At 39.6% G+C, this 17209-nt stretch overlaps 1 protein-coding gene across 1 annotated transcript in view; it reads right to left on the bottom strand.

Annotated features, from left to right (window-relative positions):
• ttll10 (tubulin tyrosine ligase-like family, member 10) overlaps nt 1-17209 on the bottom strand; it is a 68848-nt gene that overhangs the window by 5358 nt on the left and 46281 nt on the right. Inside the window, exons 4-5 of the mRNA XM_034171463.1 lie at nt 9748-9919; nt 4101-4241 (exon numbers count right to left, since the gene is read on the bottom strand). Coding sequence (XP_034027354.1) covers nt 4101-4241; nt 9748-9919 — 313 coding nt within the window. The remainder of the gene's footprint in view (nt 1-4100; nt 4242-9747; nt 9920-17209) is intronic.

The following is a 17209-nucleotide window of genomic DNA, read 5'->3' as shown; positions in this document are numbered from 1 at the left end:
CCACCTATTTCGACAATAAACAAGACATATTATTTCCACAAAGAAGCCTTTCTTTGACCAGATTTGTTGTGTGATATTTGTCCAGCCCCCCCCACCCCCCCCCCCCCCCCCCCCCAGGATCCTTAAATGGAATAAACAGATATAGAAAATTAATATATGAATAGATATTCTGTTTCCTATTTAAACAAAGATTTCTTGGACTGGTTGAGATACTGAGTTGAAGTAAACTGAGCAGGATTTTACCAACAGAGCAGCTTTAACTCAAAGATTTTAACAAAGATTTTGCATTAAGCATTTAGGAATTATAACTGTTCATAATAAACATGCATGTTATTATTTTCACAAATCCACACTTTTACAGTCAGGTTCCTGAAGACACATCAGATAATTTAAACATGAACATTTTCAAGTAAATGAATATATCAATATCAATAATTAAGAAACAAGAGCAATCTGAGATTTCTGACGTACGCCAATCCGGATCACCTCCAAAATTCAGTGGAGTTTTCCATGCCCTAATATCTATATGTGGTGTAAATTAAGTCAAAATCCGTGCAGTAGTTTTGACGTAATCCTGCTAACAGACAAACAAACAAATAAATAAATACTGATAATTTTATTACGTCCTTGGCAGGTGTAATAAAGCCTTACATGGATTGTTCCAGACTTCAGTGATGTATTTAACATATTTTTGTATCTGGACTCCAGGTTGGTCTGTGAGACCCACTGAGCTGCTCTGCACTCTGTGTGCTGAGCTTTTACTTTGCTCCTTTGGAGAGTGGATGGGGCAGAAGTAGATAAGCAACATGTACAGAATCAGGTTACTTCTTACAGATATGGAAATAGATTGATTTTCTTCTTTTAAAATATAACTTTAAGTAACCTCTTTACATGCATGACGTCTGAGGGGTGCTGAGGTTGGGAAAGCCCTGGTTTACAGCAGTGGTCTCAAAATGCATGCAAAAAGGGTAAAGTGCATGCAACTTTTCATTTCTACTAAGTACATCTCTGCACAGTTTAATCAACAAACTGCTCCCCTTTATCAAAATTGGCGCTAATCATTGGATTCATTTGTCTGCAAATACAATGAAAACCTGCAGCCTCTTAGCCCTTTCTGGACCCAGGTTAAGGTCACTGGTCTATAAAATTTGATGCTGGATTAGGTCTTGTTTTTTTCCCATTTATTTTTTTTTTAAATAATGCTTGTTTCTTTCTGTCTTTTTTGTAAGAATGCACAGCATGTTTTCAGATAGGGAGTGGCTATAAAAGGTTGCCACATCAACCTTTTGAGTTGTATTTCAAAAGACAAGTACATCTCTTTCAAAACATTGGAAGTTATTACCTTAGGTGTAATTTCTTTCACTGAAAAAGTAACGCAAACTGTTTTCAACCGTCATTTCTGTCCCCTTTTTTAGTCTCTGTCCATTTTCAGCAGTGTTGATGAACCTGTTATGTGTCTATCTGTCAATTGAATTCAATTTATTTTATTTATATATCCCCAAATCACAACATAAGTCATCCAAAGGTGCATCGCAAGGGTACGCGCTAACCTTACCAACCACTTGAGTAAGCACATACAGTAGTGTTCAGAATAATAGTAGTGCTATGTGACTAAAAAGATTAATCCATGTTTTGAGTATATTTCTTATTGTTACATGGGAAACAAGGTACCAGTAGATTCAGTAGATTCTCACAAATCTTACAAGACCAAGCAGTCATGATATGCACACTCTTAAGGCTATGAAATTGGGCTATTAGTAAAAAAAAAAATAGAAAAGGGGGTGTTCACAATAATAGTAGCATCTGCTGTTGACGCTACAAACTCAAAACTATTATGTTCAAACTGCTTTTTTAGCAATACTGTGAATCACTAAACTAGTATTTAGTTGTATAACCACAGTTTTTCATGATTTCTTTACATCTGCGAGGCATTAATTTTGTTGGTTTGGAACCAAGATTTTGCTTGTTTACTAGTGTGCTTGGGATCATTGTCTTGTTGAAACACCCATTTCAAGGGCATGTCCTCTTCAGCATAAGGCAACATGACCTCTTCAAGTATTATGACATATCCAAACTGATCCATGATACCTGGTATGCGATTTATAGGCCCAACACCATAGTAGGAGAAACATGCCCATATCATGATGCTTGCACCACCATGCTTCACTGTCTTCACTGTGAACTGTGGCTTGAATTCAGAGTTTGGGGGTCGTCTCACAAACTGTCTGCGGCCCTTGGACCCAAAAAGAACAATTTTACTCTCATCAGTCCACATAATATTCCTCCATTTCTCTTTAGGCCAGTTGATGTGTTCTTTGGCAAATTGTAACCTCTTCTGCACATGTCTTTTATTTAACAGAGGGACTTTGCGGGGGATTCTTGCAAATAAATTCGCTTCACACAGGCGTCTTATAATTGTCACAGCACTTACAGGTAACTCCAGACTGTCTTTGATCATCCTGGAGCTGATCAATGGGTGAGCCTTTGGCATTCTGGTTATTCTTCTATCCATTTTGATGGTTGTTTCCCATTTTCTTCCACGCGTCTCTGTTTTTTTTGTCCATTTTAAAGCATTGGAGATCATTGTAGATGGACAGCCTATAATTTTTTGCACCTGCCTATACGTTTTCCCCTCTCCAATCAACTTTTTAATCAAACTACACTGTTCTTCTGAACAATGTCTTGAACGTCCCATTTTCCTCAGGCTTTCAAAGAGAAAAGCATGTTCAACAGGTGCTGGCTTCATCCTTAAATAGGGGACACCTGATTCACAACTGTTTGTTCCACAAAATTGACGAACTCACTGACTGAATGCCACACTACTATTATTGTGAACACCCCCTTTTCTACTTTTTTTTACTAATAGCCCAATTTCATATCCTTAAGAGTGTGTATATCATGAATGCTTGGTCTTGTTGGATTTGTGAGAATCTACTGAATCTACTGGTACCTTGTTGCCCATGTAACAATAAGAAATATACTCAAAACCTGGATTAATCTTTTTAGTCACATAGCACTACTATTATTCTGAACACTACTGTAGGCACCATTGGTCAGGAAAAGCTCCCTTGGTTGAGCTTTTGAGGAAAAAACCTCAAGCAGACCAGATTCAGAGGGGTGGTCAACTTATTAGACAATATGAACAATAACAAAAATCAAATAAAGTACATCAAAGAATTATAAACATGCAACCAAGAACAGAAAATGAAAACAAAAGTCAAGTTCTCATCCTTAAGCAGTTTTCATCCAAAATCTTTCTGAGACACGCTGCACCCTCAGACAGGGAACAGTCAAATAGGCCCTCCCCCGTGGATCATTCGCAGAAGAATCTGTGCAGGGCTGGATTTCATCTACTGCTCAGTGGATTTACTTTAACTTTGCACAATGTTACTTAAAACAATAAATAAACAACAAACAAAGAGCCTAGTATGATGCCTGTCATATCAAAAATTGAATACATGGCACTTAGCCAATTTTATGGACCTAAAATAATTCATTTTTCAGCACTTTTTCAGAATTTTTCAGTCAAGATCTTGCTAACTCGTTGGAGGATTCCCTTCATGTTTGGTATAGCATTACTACATATTTGACATAATGCCTATATAAACACAATGCATAAGACATTTAAACTGCCTACAAACAATTTTGGTATGGGAATGTATCGCCCCCTACTGGTTGTATGAAGACCATGGCATAGCTTTATATATATCATGTCTTTGTCATTGTTTGAGTCCACTGTGGATATGAATGAACTCACTTTTTGTAAAATATCTATATGGAAATATAGTTTTTATTATATTTAATTGCATCAGCTTCAATATAACCATGAGTCATAACCATAACCATATCACCTTTTACAATGGGACTAAAATGATTTGTAATTTTTATTAATTACAGTTGTCTGATGTAAGTCCTGTATACAGTGCTAGGTTTGTGAAAACCCAGTATTTTAATCGTACCCTTGTCACATTTTCAGTAACAGCAAAGCTGGTATATCAATATGATCCTAAAGATGACTGCACACCCTCTCTTAGCAGCCAGTGATACCAACACTGGCTGTAATTGGTCCCTGAGAGCTCGGACCCAGCGACCGCACTCACCGTAAAGGCTGCTAGCACCCAGTCTCTGGGCACGCCCTGAGGACCAGCACACTCATGGTTGACGTAGGTGTTGAAGGCCTCCATGGACCACACAGTGTCCTCTTTCAGCTGGCTGTACAGAGGGTTCTTCTTCTGCACATACTGCAGGTTGGACAGCAGGCACAGTCCAAGAGAATACAATCAGTCACACAAAGCACAGCTACACATATCTGCTGTCACACTGGAAATAAAGTAGTACTCTGAGACTATGTGCACTGAGTACCAGCTTGTATTCACTGTCATTAGCTGACCTTCTGACTTTGGAAGCCCTGGATGTCACAGATTCAAGATGTATAAGCGCGGATTACTGTAGCCAAAAGTGCTGTGTGTCAAAGAGTAGACACTCAAGATACACAAACAGAGACTAATCTGTGATTTCACATCAGAGTAGAAAACAATGACCGATCAGTTCAAACTTCAAAAACCAACATTAGATTACTGTTGTTTGATATGGTAAACTGTCCTCGGACTAACATGTTGGGTGCTAATCATCAATTCCTTATCTGTTAAAGAAAAGGAGACAGAGAATGTCTGTAGTTCCTGATTAAATATTTTACAATATAATTATAATGTAGCACAATATAGAAATCCACAAATGAAGTACAAGTGTTATTTCTTTTTGATGGGATGTAGCTACACAGCACAATAAGTTTGGTTTTCAGCCTTATGACAGTGTATTTGACATTCCATGTCCCAACAGCCAGGGGCTGTGAGCATGGACCGGGCCGCCGGGCCACCCGCCCTCGACCGCCACCCAATCCTCTCTGCACCCGACCCCCATGGCCCCCTCTGCAGGTGGTGAACCCACAGGAGGGTGGGCCCATGTCACTCTTTCGGGCTGAGCCCGGTCGGGCCCCATGGGCTAAGGCCCGACCACCAGGCGCTCGCGCGCGAGCCCCAACCCCAGGCCTGGCTCCAGGGTGGGACCCCAGCTCCGCCATACCGGGCAACATCAAGGTCCTTGATCTTTTACTGGTCATGGAGGTTCTGAACTGCCCTTAGTCTGACCCGTCACCTAGGACCTGTTTGCCTTGGGACACCCTACAGGTAGCACAAAGCCCCCGACAACATAGCTCCTAGGATCATCCGGGTACGCAAACTCCCCCACCACGATAAGGTGGCAGCTAGAGGGGGAGTTAAAGGGGGGGCAAAGCTCTTGATTTACTGATCGATCTACGTTCCGATCCTCACCTATGGTCATGAGATTTGGCTCATGACCGAAAGAACGAGATCGCGAGTACAAGCGCCCGAGATGAGTTTCCTCCGCAGGGTGGCTGAGCGCTCCCTTAGAGATAGGGTGAGGAGCTCGGTCACTCGGGAGGAGCTCGGAGTCGAGCTGCTGCTCCTCCACGTCAAAAGGAGTCAGTTGAGGTGGCTCGGGCATCTTTTCCGGATGCCCCCTGGACACCTCGCTGGAGAGGTGTTCCGGGCATGTCCCATTGGGAGGAGGCCCCGGGGAAGACCCAGGACACGCTGGAGGGACTACGTCTCTCGGCCGGCTTGGGAACACCTTGGGGTTCCCCCGGAGGAGCTGGGGGAGGTGTGTGTGGATCGGGAGGTCTGGGCGGCTTTGCTTGAGCTGCTGCCCCCGCGACCCGACTCCGGATAAAGCGGAAGAAAATGGATGGATGGATGGATGGATGGATGGACAATGTATTTGTTTTGAAATACAGGACTGGAAAAACACTGAAGGGGGCGCTGCTTTGCACACAATCAGTACAGTGCCTGGAAAAATGTACTTATCTTCTTTTCACCACTGATTACTGTGAGGTAATCATGACCACTAATTCAAGACTACAAAGTATTCTGTAAAATATAGCCATCTATCACAGGATATTAAATCTTTAAAGGAAAAAATTTACATGAATACCAAATTCTGTGCATACGTTTGATATATCCAATTAAAAAAAAAGATCCCCAGTGTTTTCCCTGAAGATAATAAATGGCAAAATCCAAGATGTTCACTGTGCCATTCCAGAATATTTTCAAAATGCTCTGTCTTTATTACTTTATGTGATACAGGCACAAATTGTTTCCAAAATATGCATTGTGCAGGCAGTTCTGATGTTTAAATCAGTAATTTTGCAGTGTATCATGTTCATGCACGTATGTATCATGTTTATGCACGTATGGGTCAGGTATTAGCTTGATAATATGAATGCAGTGTGATTCAGTTATATATATATATATATATATATATATATATATATATATATATATATATATATATATATATATATATATATATATATATATATATATATACACACATGTATTATGGTTTTGTATATAATGCCATGTGGTAGTTGGCTTCCAGCCATCTTGTATTAAACCATTAAAAAACATTTGTTGTGCATTTTATTGATGTAATTGTGGTTTGAATCAATTCAGCATGCAATAAAACATAACAAAAACAACTGTTCAAATGTGTTTGTATGACATACAGCAAAAAAACAGCATTTTGAAGTTATTCCAGAACAGCATGATGGCCAACTTGGATTTTGCTGTCTATTAACCACAGTGGGACGGTGGCGGATGGGGGGAAATTGGCCTGATATCTCATTGTTATTTATTATATATCAAGCAATGTCTGTGTAAAATTATGCATTTTTTACCATAAAATACACAACTGCAGTTAGATTTTACACATATACACCATAATAGGTTCAACAACCAGCATTTTATCCAAATCAGCATGAGAATTATGGTACTTTGTACCAAAGGTTTGCTGCTGGGACATTTTATGGCCATGTGTCTACAATCCGATCATTATTTAATTGACAAAGCATCAGAAAAACATCAAGAGTTCAGTGTTACATTTCCTTTTCAGTTACAACTGTAAATAGATCATTAGAAATTGAAAGACTAAATGTTGTAGCAGGTAAAAAATTAAGACTTCATGCCCAAAGGAAACTTGTGAGGGAAGCCATCAAGGTGCCATGGCAACTCTAGAGGAGTTACAGTCTTCAGTGGCTGTGAGTGGAGAATTTGTGCATACAGTGGTCCTCCTCATTAGTGGCCCCTCTCGAGGAGAGGCCACTCCTCATTTACAGCCACATTTCTACTGCAACAACTGTCTTTCTATTGATTTGACCATTCGAGAGAGGCCACCCCTCAAACGCAGCCAGCAGCCCACTCAAAAGGATGAAAATCCCCTCAACAGCAGTCATTCCGTGGAAATTCCCAACCAGGTCTTCCCACAGAAGACAAAACTTGCCCTCAAACATGAGCTTGCAAATTTACTCCAGTAAATAAAAGAACAAAGAAAAATGGCTCCTGTTGGCAAAATGTCTGCATCACAGAAAATAAAAGTTTTAATGTTAGAAGAAAAGGTAAAAGTCATTTGTTTGAATGAGAAAGGAGAAGGTTCCCAGCTGTTGATTTCAGTGTTTGTGAACTCATCCCATCTGGACACCACTGCTTTAAAGGATACAGTTCTTTTGCCGTGATGTTTTGAATTTAGATTGAGTGGAGTTTTCTCTGACAGTACAGTAGTCATTAAATCTATGATATTTTTCCCCATAATTCATGCTTATACTAATATGTTATCATGTAGTGTACTTTATCACATATTACAACAAAAATCTGCCCTATACTAGTAAACCAGTCCTCATGACATACAACACAAAATAGGGCTGATAAATCATAAACAAGCTGATTGTAATTAGTTGAGCTCTTCAGGCAGGTTGACGAGCTAATTATTGAGATCACCTGTTTTAGGTGCACAGGTAGAAGCAACACATGACAGGGTTTTTACTTTCTGAAGCTGGAATTTTACACCTCTGCAGAAAATATTGTGTTAAATTTGAGTCTGTGGGTAGCTATCACTCAAAGTCATGATTCATCTGTATGATATATGGTTCTTGTTCTTTATTTTTATTGGAATATGTGATAAATATATCTCATCACATGATAATGTATATGTACACATGCTGGATGTTGTCTCCCCCTCAACAAAGGCTGCTCCTCTGATGTGGCCACTTTTAGTCTGCAGTTTAGGTGGCCTTAATAAAGGGGGACCACTGTATATCTAATGGAACATAATTGTTGACAAAAGAGGACACATATCAATTAAAAACTGTTTTTGTCTTGTGCATAATGGTCTTGCATATCCAGGTTCCATTGCTCACTAAGACAATATTGTACCTCCCACATGCTTATGATATGGCTCATTTTAAAGATCTGGATCTCTAGTTTCTGAAGATGTGTATAAGAACCATGTGAGTGCTACACAACTTTATCTATATCATTTCAAACATGCCTAAAAATGTTAGTTTTTATTCTCGAAAAAAAGCACGTCAAAAGCCTTTAGCTTGGACATACTTTACAGCAGACTCACTACAATTGTTGTTCATGTTGTTGGTAACAACTGTGTGAAATAACCGGTCTCTAGTCATAAGCATGTTGCTTCTATGAGACTTTTTGTGAGAAATAGTCCATTCGGCACAATTGGGCCAATTTTGTGCCAAAATGTGCCAAATTGCTTTATTTGCATTATATGTTTTCTTAGACCATAAAAAACACATTTTCATGTTTTGGTAGCTACAAATTTCAATTCTAGCACTTTTTTCAAATATTCATATTTTTGCATTGTGACTATGCACTTTCTAATACCCCACATGCGTTCTGACCTCCGCCTGGCCTGTTACGCAGTTATAGCAGCGGCCTCTGGATGCGTGACTACAAGTCCCATAATGCATTGGAAAGCTGATTTCCTGTTCTACAACCCTACGTAGCCCAAATGCTCCACACATGACTTATTTTTTTCGTGCGCTGATTGGATAACAGGCATTACACCATTGTTCTTATGGAGCGCTTGTTTTGGTCATAGGGCTCTGCCGGGTAACTCCATGCACCCATTTTGAAGCCAAGAGCAGTAGGAAATCGAGCGTACCTGTCATAACTCAGTAATGCGTCAACTGGTGTACAACAATGAGAAACACTCTTGTTTTTTTCCTCATCTTTTTTTTTTTTTTTTTTTTTTTACAAAAAACATGACAAAAAATGTACTTTGATGGATTCTTTCTTCAAACAATCTTACTTTATGGAAACTACAACTACATATTCTTTTTCCGTGGATTGTTATGGACAAAATGAGCCCAGTCATGCCCGGATTTGGACCGATATGGACCTTCAGAACACTGGACAACGTAAGAAGTTCTAAATTATGAATCGTAAATTCATCACAAATTATTGGTTATTGGCTTTTGTGGTGGATAGTTGACTTTGTTTGGATTATGTGGTCACTTTCTTTAAGGTGTCCTGATTCCAAAGAGGTATAACAAGTTGGAATTGTTTTCATATATACTGTGCAGTTTTGGACTTAAAAATAATTTGCGCAAAACCGCCCGCTGCCGGGTGGTGGAGATTATCAGGTTGTAGCAGCACATGGGTGACGATAACTTTTCAACTCTCATGTCCTCTGACAGTCAAAGTCACCTTCAGCATGTCCAGCTATATGAACCTGCACTCTGTTTGGCTGCATCACTGAACATAGAGATTTCAGCTTGCTCACACGCTAACATTATCACAGATGTGTACAGGGATTAAACTTTGGTCCTACTGTGGCTAAATCTGTTTATTTGTCAAATCCTCTTTGATGTCCTACCTGATTGGTCAGGTGAGTAGACAGGTTGTTGGTACTCGGGTCATAGAGGTCGCAGGTCAATCGCACGTAACCATGGCGAAAGAAGACCATGTAGGGTGCAGTACAGGCGATAAGAAGATAGGCGCGCACGTCAGACTTTCTCCCCTTCAGGAGCAGTGGCCTTTGGATGTAACTGGTGGAGAAAAGTTTTACTTTCAACATAGCTTTAGAAAATTTTGCAAACAAGCACAGTCTGTGATAGGGGCATTATTTGTAATCACACATGTCCTAGTTATAAGTTTGTCACATGAACACAATGCGACACGGTGCGAGGTGTGATATCCACATTGTGCTCTCACAGTAGCAGAAGCAATTGGGACAAGTTGGGACATGTCTATCTCAGCTTTCAATGCTTACCAGTCCAGTAAGTATCAGAGAAATTGTGGAGAGCTGGGCTTGTCCTAACTTGTCCTCTGGCACGCCGAAACGGAGGTGTTCCTTTGTCTCGCTCAAACAGCGAATCGGTCATTACGCACGAAGCCTCCACGCGGCTTTCCATGACAAAATCTCTTGTTAAAAGTGAAATCTGCCAGAAAACGGCTGATGTCCAGCTCTTGTGATAACCAGAGAAAGTGCACACCACGGTCTCGTATCCACAGAGCCATCAGCTTAGAAATGATCTGGAGTTTTCTGCCTCGTCGCCGCAGCTCGGAGCGCGGCGTACCGAGCGTCCTTAAAGCCGTCCTTAAAGCTGTAGTAACAGTCCTTATTCTCTGTTGAAGCCCGTAAAATTTTCACAGAAAGCCAGATAAATTTTTCAAATGGTTTCCAGGTGCCAGTCTCTAACAGCTTCTGAAAAAATTCTGATGGAAAAAAAGTCCAAATCATTCCGCCATTTCCAGACAATGAAAATCCGACGAGGGGGCGGGACCACTCCTTCCACAAGGCGTGCTCACAGGCGAATGACATCACCGACAGGCGTGGAAAAACTCACGCATGCGCACGAGGGTTCAAGCTTGTCTGACGTAAACACATATGAGTCAAATCCATATAGTTTAAAAAAATAAATAAAAAGGTCCGTTACTTTATTGACAGACCTCGTATGTGTTAAATGATGTCCATCAAAGATATGACAGCCCATCCAGATGTGCACGCTGCACTGGACAGCGATCGCACTGCACTTCAACCGCCATTCAAGCTTTTACCACCTCAGCCACACATCAACAATGTTGGATCGGCGGGGACACGATACACTCACACAGCATTTGTGGGGCTTGGGGGGGACAAGGCACACTCACACACCATTCATAGTGCTGAGTGGGACACAACACTTGCATGCCATATTCGTGGTGCTCGGGGTGGGACATGACTAGGGTTGGGTATCAAGAACCGGTTCTCTTCGGGTATCATTAAGAAATAATTCAATCTACCTAGATCAATACACTGAAAAAAGAGAACGTTTGAACCAACTTAAAAAGTGTTACGAACATGAATGAATATGAATGAATTAAGTTGTTTGAACTTAAGTTTGAAAGTTAAATCAACTCTAACTTACAAACTTAAGTTCAAACAACTTAATTCATTCAGGTTTTTTACAAATTGTAACACTTTTTAAAGTTGGTTCAAACATTCTCTTTTTTCAGTGTAGCCTTTTTGCTTAACGGCTCCCTTATTGGTCCTTCAGAGTGGCCATTGTTTTGGGGGGTGTTTGTCAGGAAAATGATAATGTCTCTACATTGATTACAGAACCCCTGCAGGATCTGTAATCAACCATTTCTGCAGCACGGCTCTTCTTTGAAGCTTGAAGCAATGAAGCATTGATCTGACCCGCTGCTTTGTTGGTTTTATTTTGCTTTATCTTCATTTTTCCCTGCTAAAACCCCAAAGAGCATATGTCTATGAGCAATATTTACCTGTTTTATGTTAAAACGACCTGTTATGGTCTTATGAAATAGTTGATAGATGTATTTTATAATTTAAAAACGAGACCGATGCTAACGCGTTAGCATGTCTATGGCATTTTCAATGTTATAGTTAGCATTGAGCTGTTTGCATCGCAACATGTTTGTGTGCATTTGTTTTCTGTATAATAATGGCTCAGTGTTTGTTGTCATAGAAGAGTCAAATGTATTACAAATTGTAATATTTTTTAAATTTATTTTTGTTTAGATATTAATAATAATAATAGTAACAGCAACAACAACAATAATAGTAATAATAACTAATAATGCTACAATACAAAGAGACAAAAAGAACCTGATTAAAAAAGCACAACATAAAATATAAAACCAACTAACAATGAACATAAATAAATATAGAAATAAATGTTTCCTGTGAGCAACTAGTGACTTTTACACCTCCACTTCATCCCTGTCTTATTTAAGTATAATGAAAATTTGTCAAACCATATTTTCAATTTGTTAATTTCTTCAGTGTTTTCCTCCAGAACTATCTGCCGAGCTAGAAAACTGCTGCATCCTAGTAAGAGCAGATACTACTGGAATGAATTTGATTAAGGAAAGTTGGGTTTTTTCTCACGTATTGTAATGTACTCAAGTATTGAAAGTAAACGTACAAGTAAATGTTAATAATCAAAAATGGACTGATTTTTTTATATAAAGTTTATCTAGGCTTGTAAATGACTGGTAGTATTGTGCACATCACACAAAAACACTTCAGAAACAAGGTTTCAAAACCTAAATGAGAGTAGGATACTCACTAGGTGTTCACAGGAAACAGTTATTTATTTCTATATGTATTTATTTATTTATTTTCATTGTTACATGGTTTTATCTTTTCTGTTGTGTTTTGTCTCATTAGGTTCTGTTTGTTTCTCTATAATTGTATTGTAACATTATTACTCTATTATTATTGACTATTATTGTCTATTATGTAGACTATTATTGTTGTTGCTATAATATATGAATAAAAATAAATTTAAGAAATTACAATTTGACTCTTTTACGACAACGAAAGCTGAGCCATTAATTATACCGAAAACAAATCAACACAAATGTGCTGATGCGAACAGCTTAATTCTAACTTTAACATTGAAAACGCCATAGACATGCTAACGCATTAGTATCGGTCATTTTTGTTATAAAATACATCTATCAACTGTTTCAGAAGACCATAACAAGTTGGTTGTATTAAATATTACTTACAGACATATGCTCTTTATTCAGGGTTTTAGCGGGGAAAAATTAGGATAAAGTGAAATACAGCAATCAATCCACGAATCGTAGATTGAAGCACTGCTTCGACCTGCGAATCACTGCTTCAATTGGTTCAAGGTTCAAAAGCAAAGCCGCGCTGCAGAAAAGTCGATTACAGACCCGCTGCAGGGCTAAAAACACATTGTATTCATTCATTTGCACTTATGATGACAGTTGTTTTTATTCACAAGTTACCATCATGGTTTACTTCTGTGAGGCTTCTTGTACTGGTCAAATGATGTGAAAAGGAAAAACCCCACAATATACCAGGCACCCATACAGGCACAGACAGAGCTGGCCCCCGCCAGACTCAAGGATCCAGTTATTGGTCATAAGTTTCTCATTTTACTACTACCATTGTTGAGTTTGTCAGTCAGAAATAAACAAAATAATTTTGAGTGATTTTAAATTAATTTTATTTATTAAATGATACAGGCAGCACGGTGGCTTAGTGGTTTGCACTGTTGCTTCACAGCAAGAAGGTCATGGGTTCAATTCCCATCTGTGGCATTTCTGTGTGGAGTTTGCATGTTCTCCCTGTGTTTGCGTGGGTTTCCTCTGGGTGCTCCAGTTTCCTCCCACATCTAAAGACATGCGGGTTAGGTGGATTGGAGCTTTAAATTGTCCGTAGGTGTGGGAGTGGGTGTGAATGTGTTTGTTTGTCTGTTTGTGGCTCTGTGACAGACTGGCGGCCTGTCCTGGGTGTACCCCGCCTCACGCTCTATGGCTGCTGGGATGGGCTCCAGCCCCCTGCAACCCTTAATTGGACTAAGCGGTTGAAGATGAGTGTGTGTGTGTGTGTGTGTGTGTGTGTGTGTGTGTGTGTGTGTGTGTGTGTGTGTGTGTGTGTGTGTGTGTGTGTGTGTGTGTGTGTGTGTGTGTGTGTGTGTGTGTTAAATGATACGACTTATTCAAAGAATTTTTTTCAGCTGTCGGACCGTTATGTTCCTGAAATTATCATGCTTTTCCATGATGACAGACTTTGAGCTAATGCATGTGAAACAATAAATAAACACTAAAAATAATAAAACACATTAGCCAGGTGCAGCTAAGCAAAATTTACCACCATTCTAATGTTACAAGAAGTGTTTGTGTCTGCCAAAAAAAGACAGACATTGATGACGCCATGCAATTTGGGTGGATTTTTATAGGTATATATAGGTTGGCTAAATTATTTCACATTGTACATGTTTTGCAGTCAAGTTTGACCTGTGACACCTTGAGCTCTATCACAGTGTTAACTTTATCACAGAGTTGAGTTAACACTGTGATTATAGCTGATGTAACACTTTATTAGAGTTGATGTAAGAATGTGGTAGTGCTGATGTAATTATGTGATTGTGAGGATTTAACCTTTTTCTGTTTACCATCTGCTGCGCTTCCCCTCCCCATGCATGTCTCTGTCTTTTGAGTATTAGGCTGGGCGTGGCTGACCTGCTTGCCACTGGCACATGCAAACAGTCATCCACTACAGTGCACTTTAGAAGACCGGCTTCTTCATCCACTCCTTGCCAGTTCGTTGGCTTATCTCCTGTGCCAGCCATGCCCAGCTTCACCACCCATTTTGCCAATGCTGGAGCCTTCAGGCTCACTGGCCTTCAAGGACAACTTTGCTCACCACCACCACCTTGCTTGGAACCAACACTGGACCACCTTGAACTTTGTATTTTTAGTACAATAAATTGCTTTATCTAAAAGCTCAGCTTTATCTTAAAGTTGTGTCTGCATTTTGGGTCCAATTTATACATCTGTGTAGCAGTGACAGAGTTGATATCACACAATCACGGTGCTGATGTAACATAATGATAGAGCTGATATATGTAACACTAAGACAGCAAATGTAACACTGATGGAGTTGCTGTAACACTAAGATAGACCTGATGTAACACTGTGGCAGAGCAGATGTCACACAATAATAGTAGCTGGTATAACACTATGATGGAGCTGATATATCATTGTGATCGAGCTCACGCTATACTTGAGCTGATGTAACACACAAAGTGTGACAATAATAGGGCTGATGTAACACTGGGATAGAGCAGATGTAACATAATGATAGAGTTGATCTAACAGCATGACAGAGCTGATGTAACACTGTAACTGTGCTGATGTAACACTTTGATCGGGTTGATGTAACAGTATGATAGAGCTGATGTAAGACTGTGATAGAGATGATGCAACACTACAATGGAACTAATGTAACACTATGACAGAGCTAATGTAACACTTTGATTGAGTTGTTGTAAGACTATAATAGAAATGATGGAACGCGATGATAGTGCAGATGTAGCATTGTGATAGGGCTGATGTAACACTGTGAAGGAGCTGATCTAACACTGTAGTAGAGCTGATGTAACACTGTGACAGAGCTGATGTAAAACTATGATAGAGCCAATGTAACACTGTGATAGAGCTGATGAAACACTGTAATAGAGCTGATGTAAAACTATGATAACGCTGATGTAACACTGTGATAGAGCTGATCTAACACTGTAGTAGAGCTGATGAAACACTGTGACACATCTGATGTAAAACTATGATAGAGCTGATGAAACACTGTGATAGAGCTGATGTAAAACTGTGATAGAGCTGATGAAACACTGTAATACAGCTAATGTAAAACTATGATAGAGCTTATGTAACACTTTGACAGAGTTGATGAAACACTGACTCAGTGTAACACTGTGACAGAGCAGATGTTACATAATGATAGAGCTGTTATAACACTAAGATGGAGCTGATATAACACTGTGACTGAGCTAATGTAACACTGTACTTGAGCTGATGTAACAGAGTGGGACAGATTGTGACAGAGTTAATGTCTCACAATAATAGGACTGATGTAACACTGGGATAGAGCAGATGTAACATAATGATAGAGTTGATCTAACAACATGACAGAGCTGATGTAAGGCTGTGACTGTGCTGATGTAACACTTTGTCCGGGTTGATGTAACAGTATGATAGAGCTGATGTAACAATAATAGAGATGATGCAACACTACAATGGAGCTAATGCAACACTTTGGGTTGATGTAACTTGATGATGAAAGCTTATAGTTAGGGCTGGATCAGGTGACCCTGAACCATCCCTTAGTTATGCTGCTATAGACGTAGACTGCTGGGGGGTTCCCATGATGCACTGTTTCTTTCTCTTTTTGCTCTGTATGCACCACTCTGCATTTAATCATTAGTGATCGATCTCTGCTCCCCTCCATAGCATGTCTTTTTCCTGGTTCTCTCCCTCAGCCCCAACCAGTCCCAGCAGAAGACTGCCCCTCCCTGAGCCTGGTTCTGCTGGAGGTTTCTTCCTGTTAAAAGGGAGTTTTTCCTTCCCACTGTAGCCAAGTGCTTGCTCACAGGGGGTCGTTTTGACCGTTGGGGTTTTACATAATTATTGTATGGCCTTGCCTTACAATATAAAGCGCCTTGGGGAAACTGTTTGTTGTAATTTGGCGCTATATAAAAAATTGATTGATTGATTGAATGACTGATTGATGTAAGACTATAATAGAGATGATGGAATGCGGTAATAGTGCTGATGTAACACTGTGATAGAGCTGATCTAACATTGTGGTAGAGCTGACGCAACACTGTGATAGAGCTGATGTAAAACTGACAGAGCTGATGTAACACTGTGATAGAGCTGATGTAAAACTGACAGAGCTGATGTAACACTGTGATCGCGCTGATGTAACAGCATGATAGAGCTGATATAACACTGTGATAGAGCTGATGTAAAACTATGATAGAGCCAATGGAACACTGTGATGGAGCTGATGTAAAACTATGATAGAGCCGATGGAACACTGTGATGGAGCTGATGTAAAACTATGATAGCGCTGATGAAACACTGTGATAAATCTCATGTAAAACTATGATAGAGCTGATGAAACAGTGATAAATCTCATGTAAAACTATGATAGAGCTGATGAAACACTGTGATAAATCTCATGTAAAACTATCTTAGAGCTGTTGTAAGATAGAGCAGATGTAACACTACAACAGAGCTAATGTACAGACAGTGGTGGGCACAGATAACCAAAAAATTAACTTCAATAATAGATAATCAGATAACTTAAAAGTTATCTTTGATAAAGATAAAACGATAAACCACCCAAAAATGTATCGGAAGTTACAGATAACCGATAAATTCCAGTATTGTCTCTGGTACACTTACAACTACTAACAAGCTGATTTTGTGTTTTAACACCACGATCACTTCTGGTAACATCAAAAGTGACAACAGACCCAAACAATGAGTCAGCA

The sequence above is a fragment of the Thalassophryne amazonica genome, chromosome 6, assembly GCF_902500255.1.
Source record: "Thalassophryne amazonica chromosome 6, fThaAma1.1, whole genome shotgun sequence".
Lineage (NCBI taxonomy): Eukaryota > Metazoa > Chordata > Actinopteri > Batrachoidiformes > Batrachoididae > Thalassophryne > Thalassophryne amazonica.
This window is presented reverse-complemented; position numbering and strand designations above follow the sequence as displayed.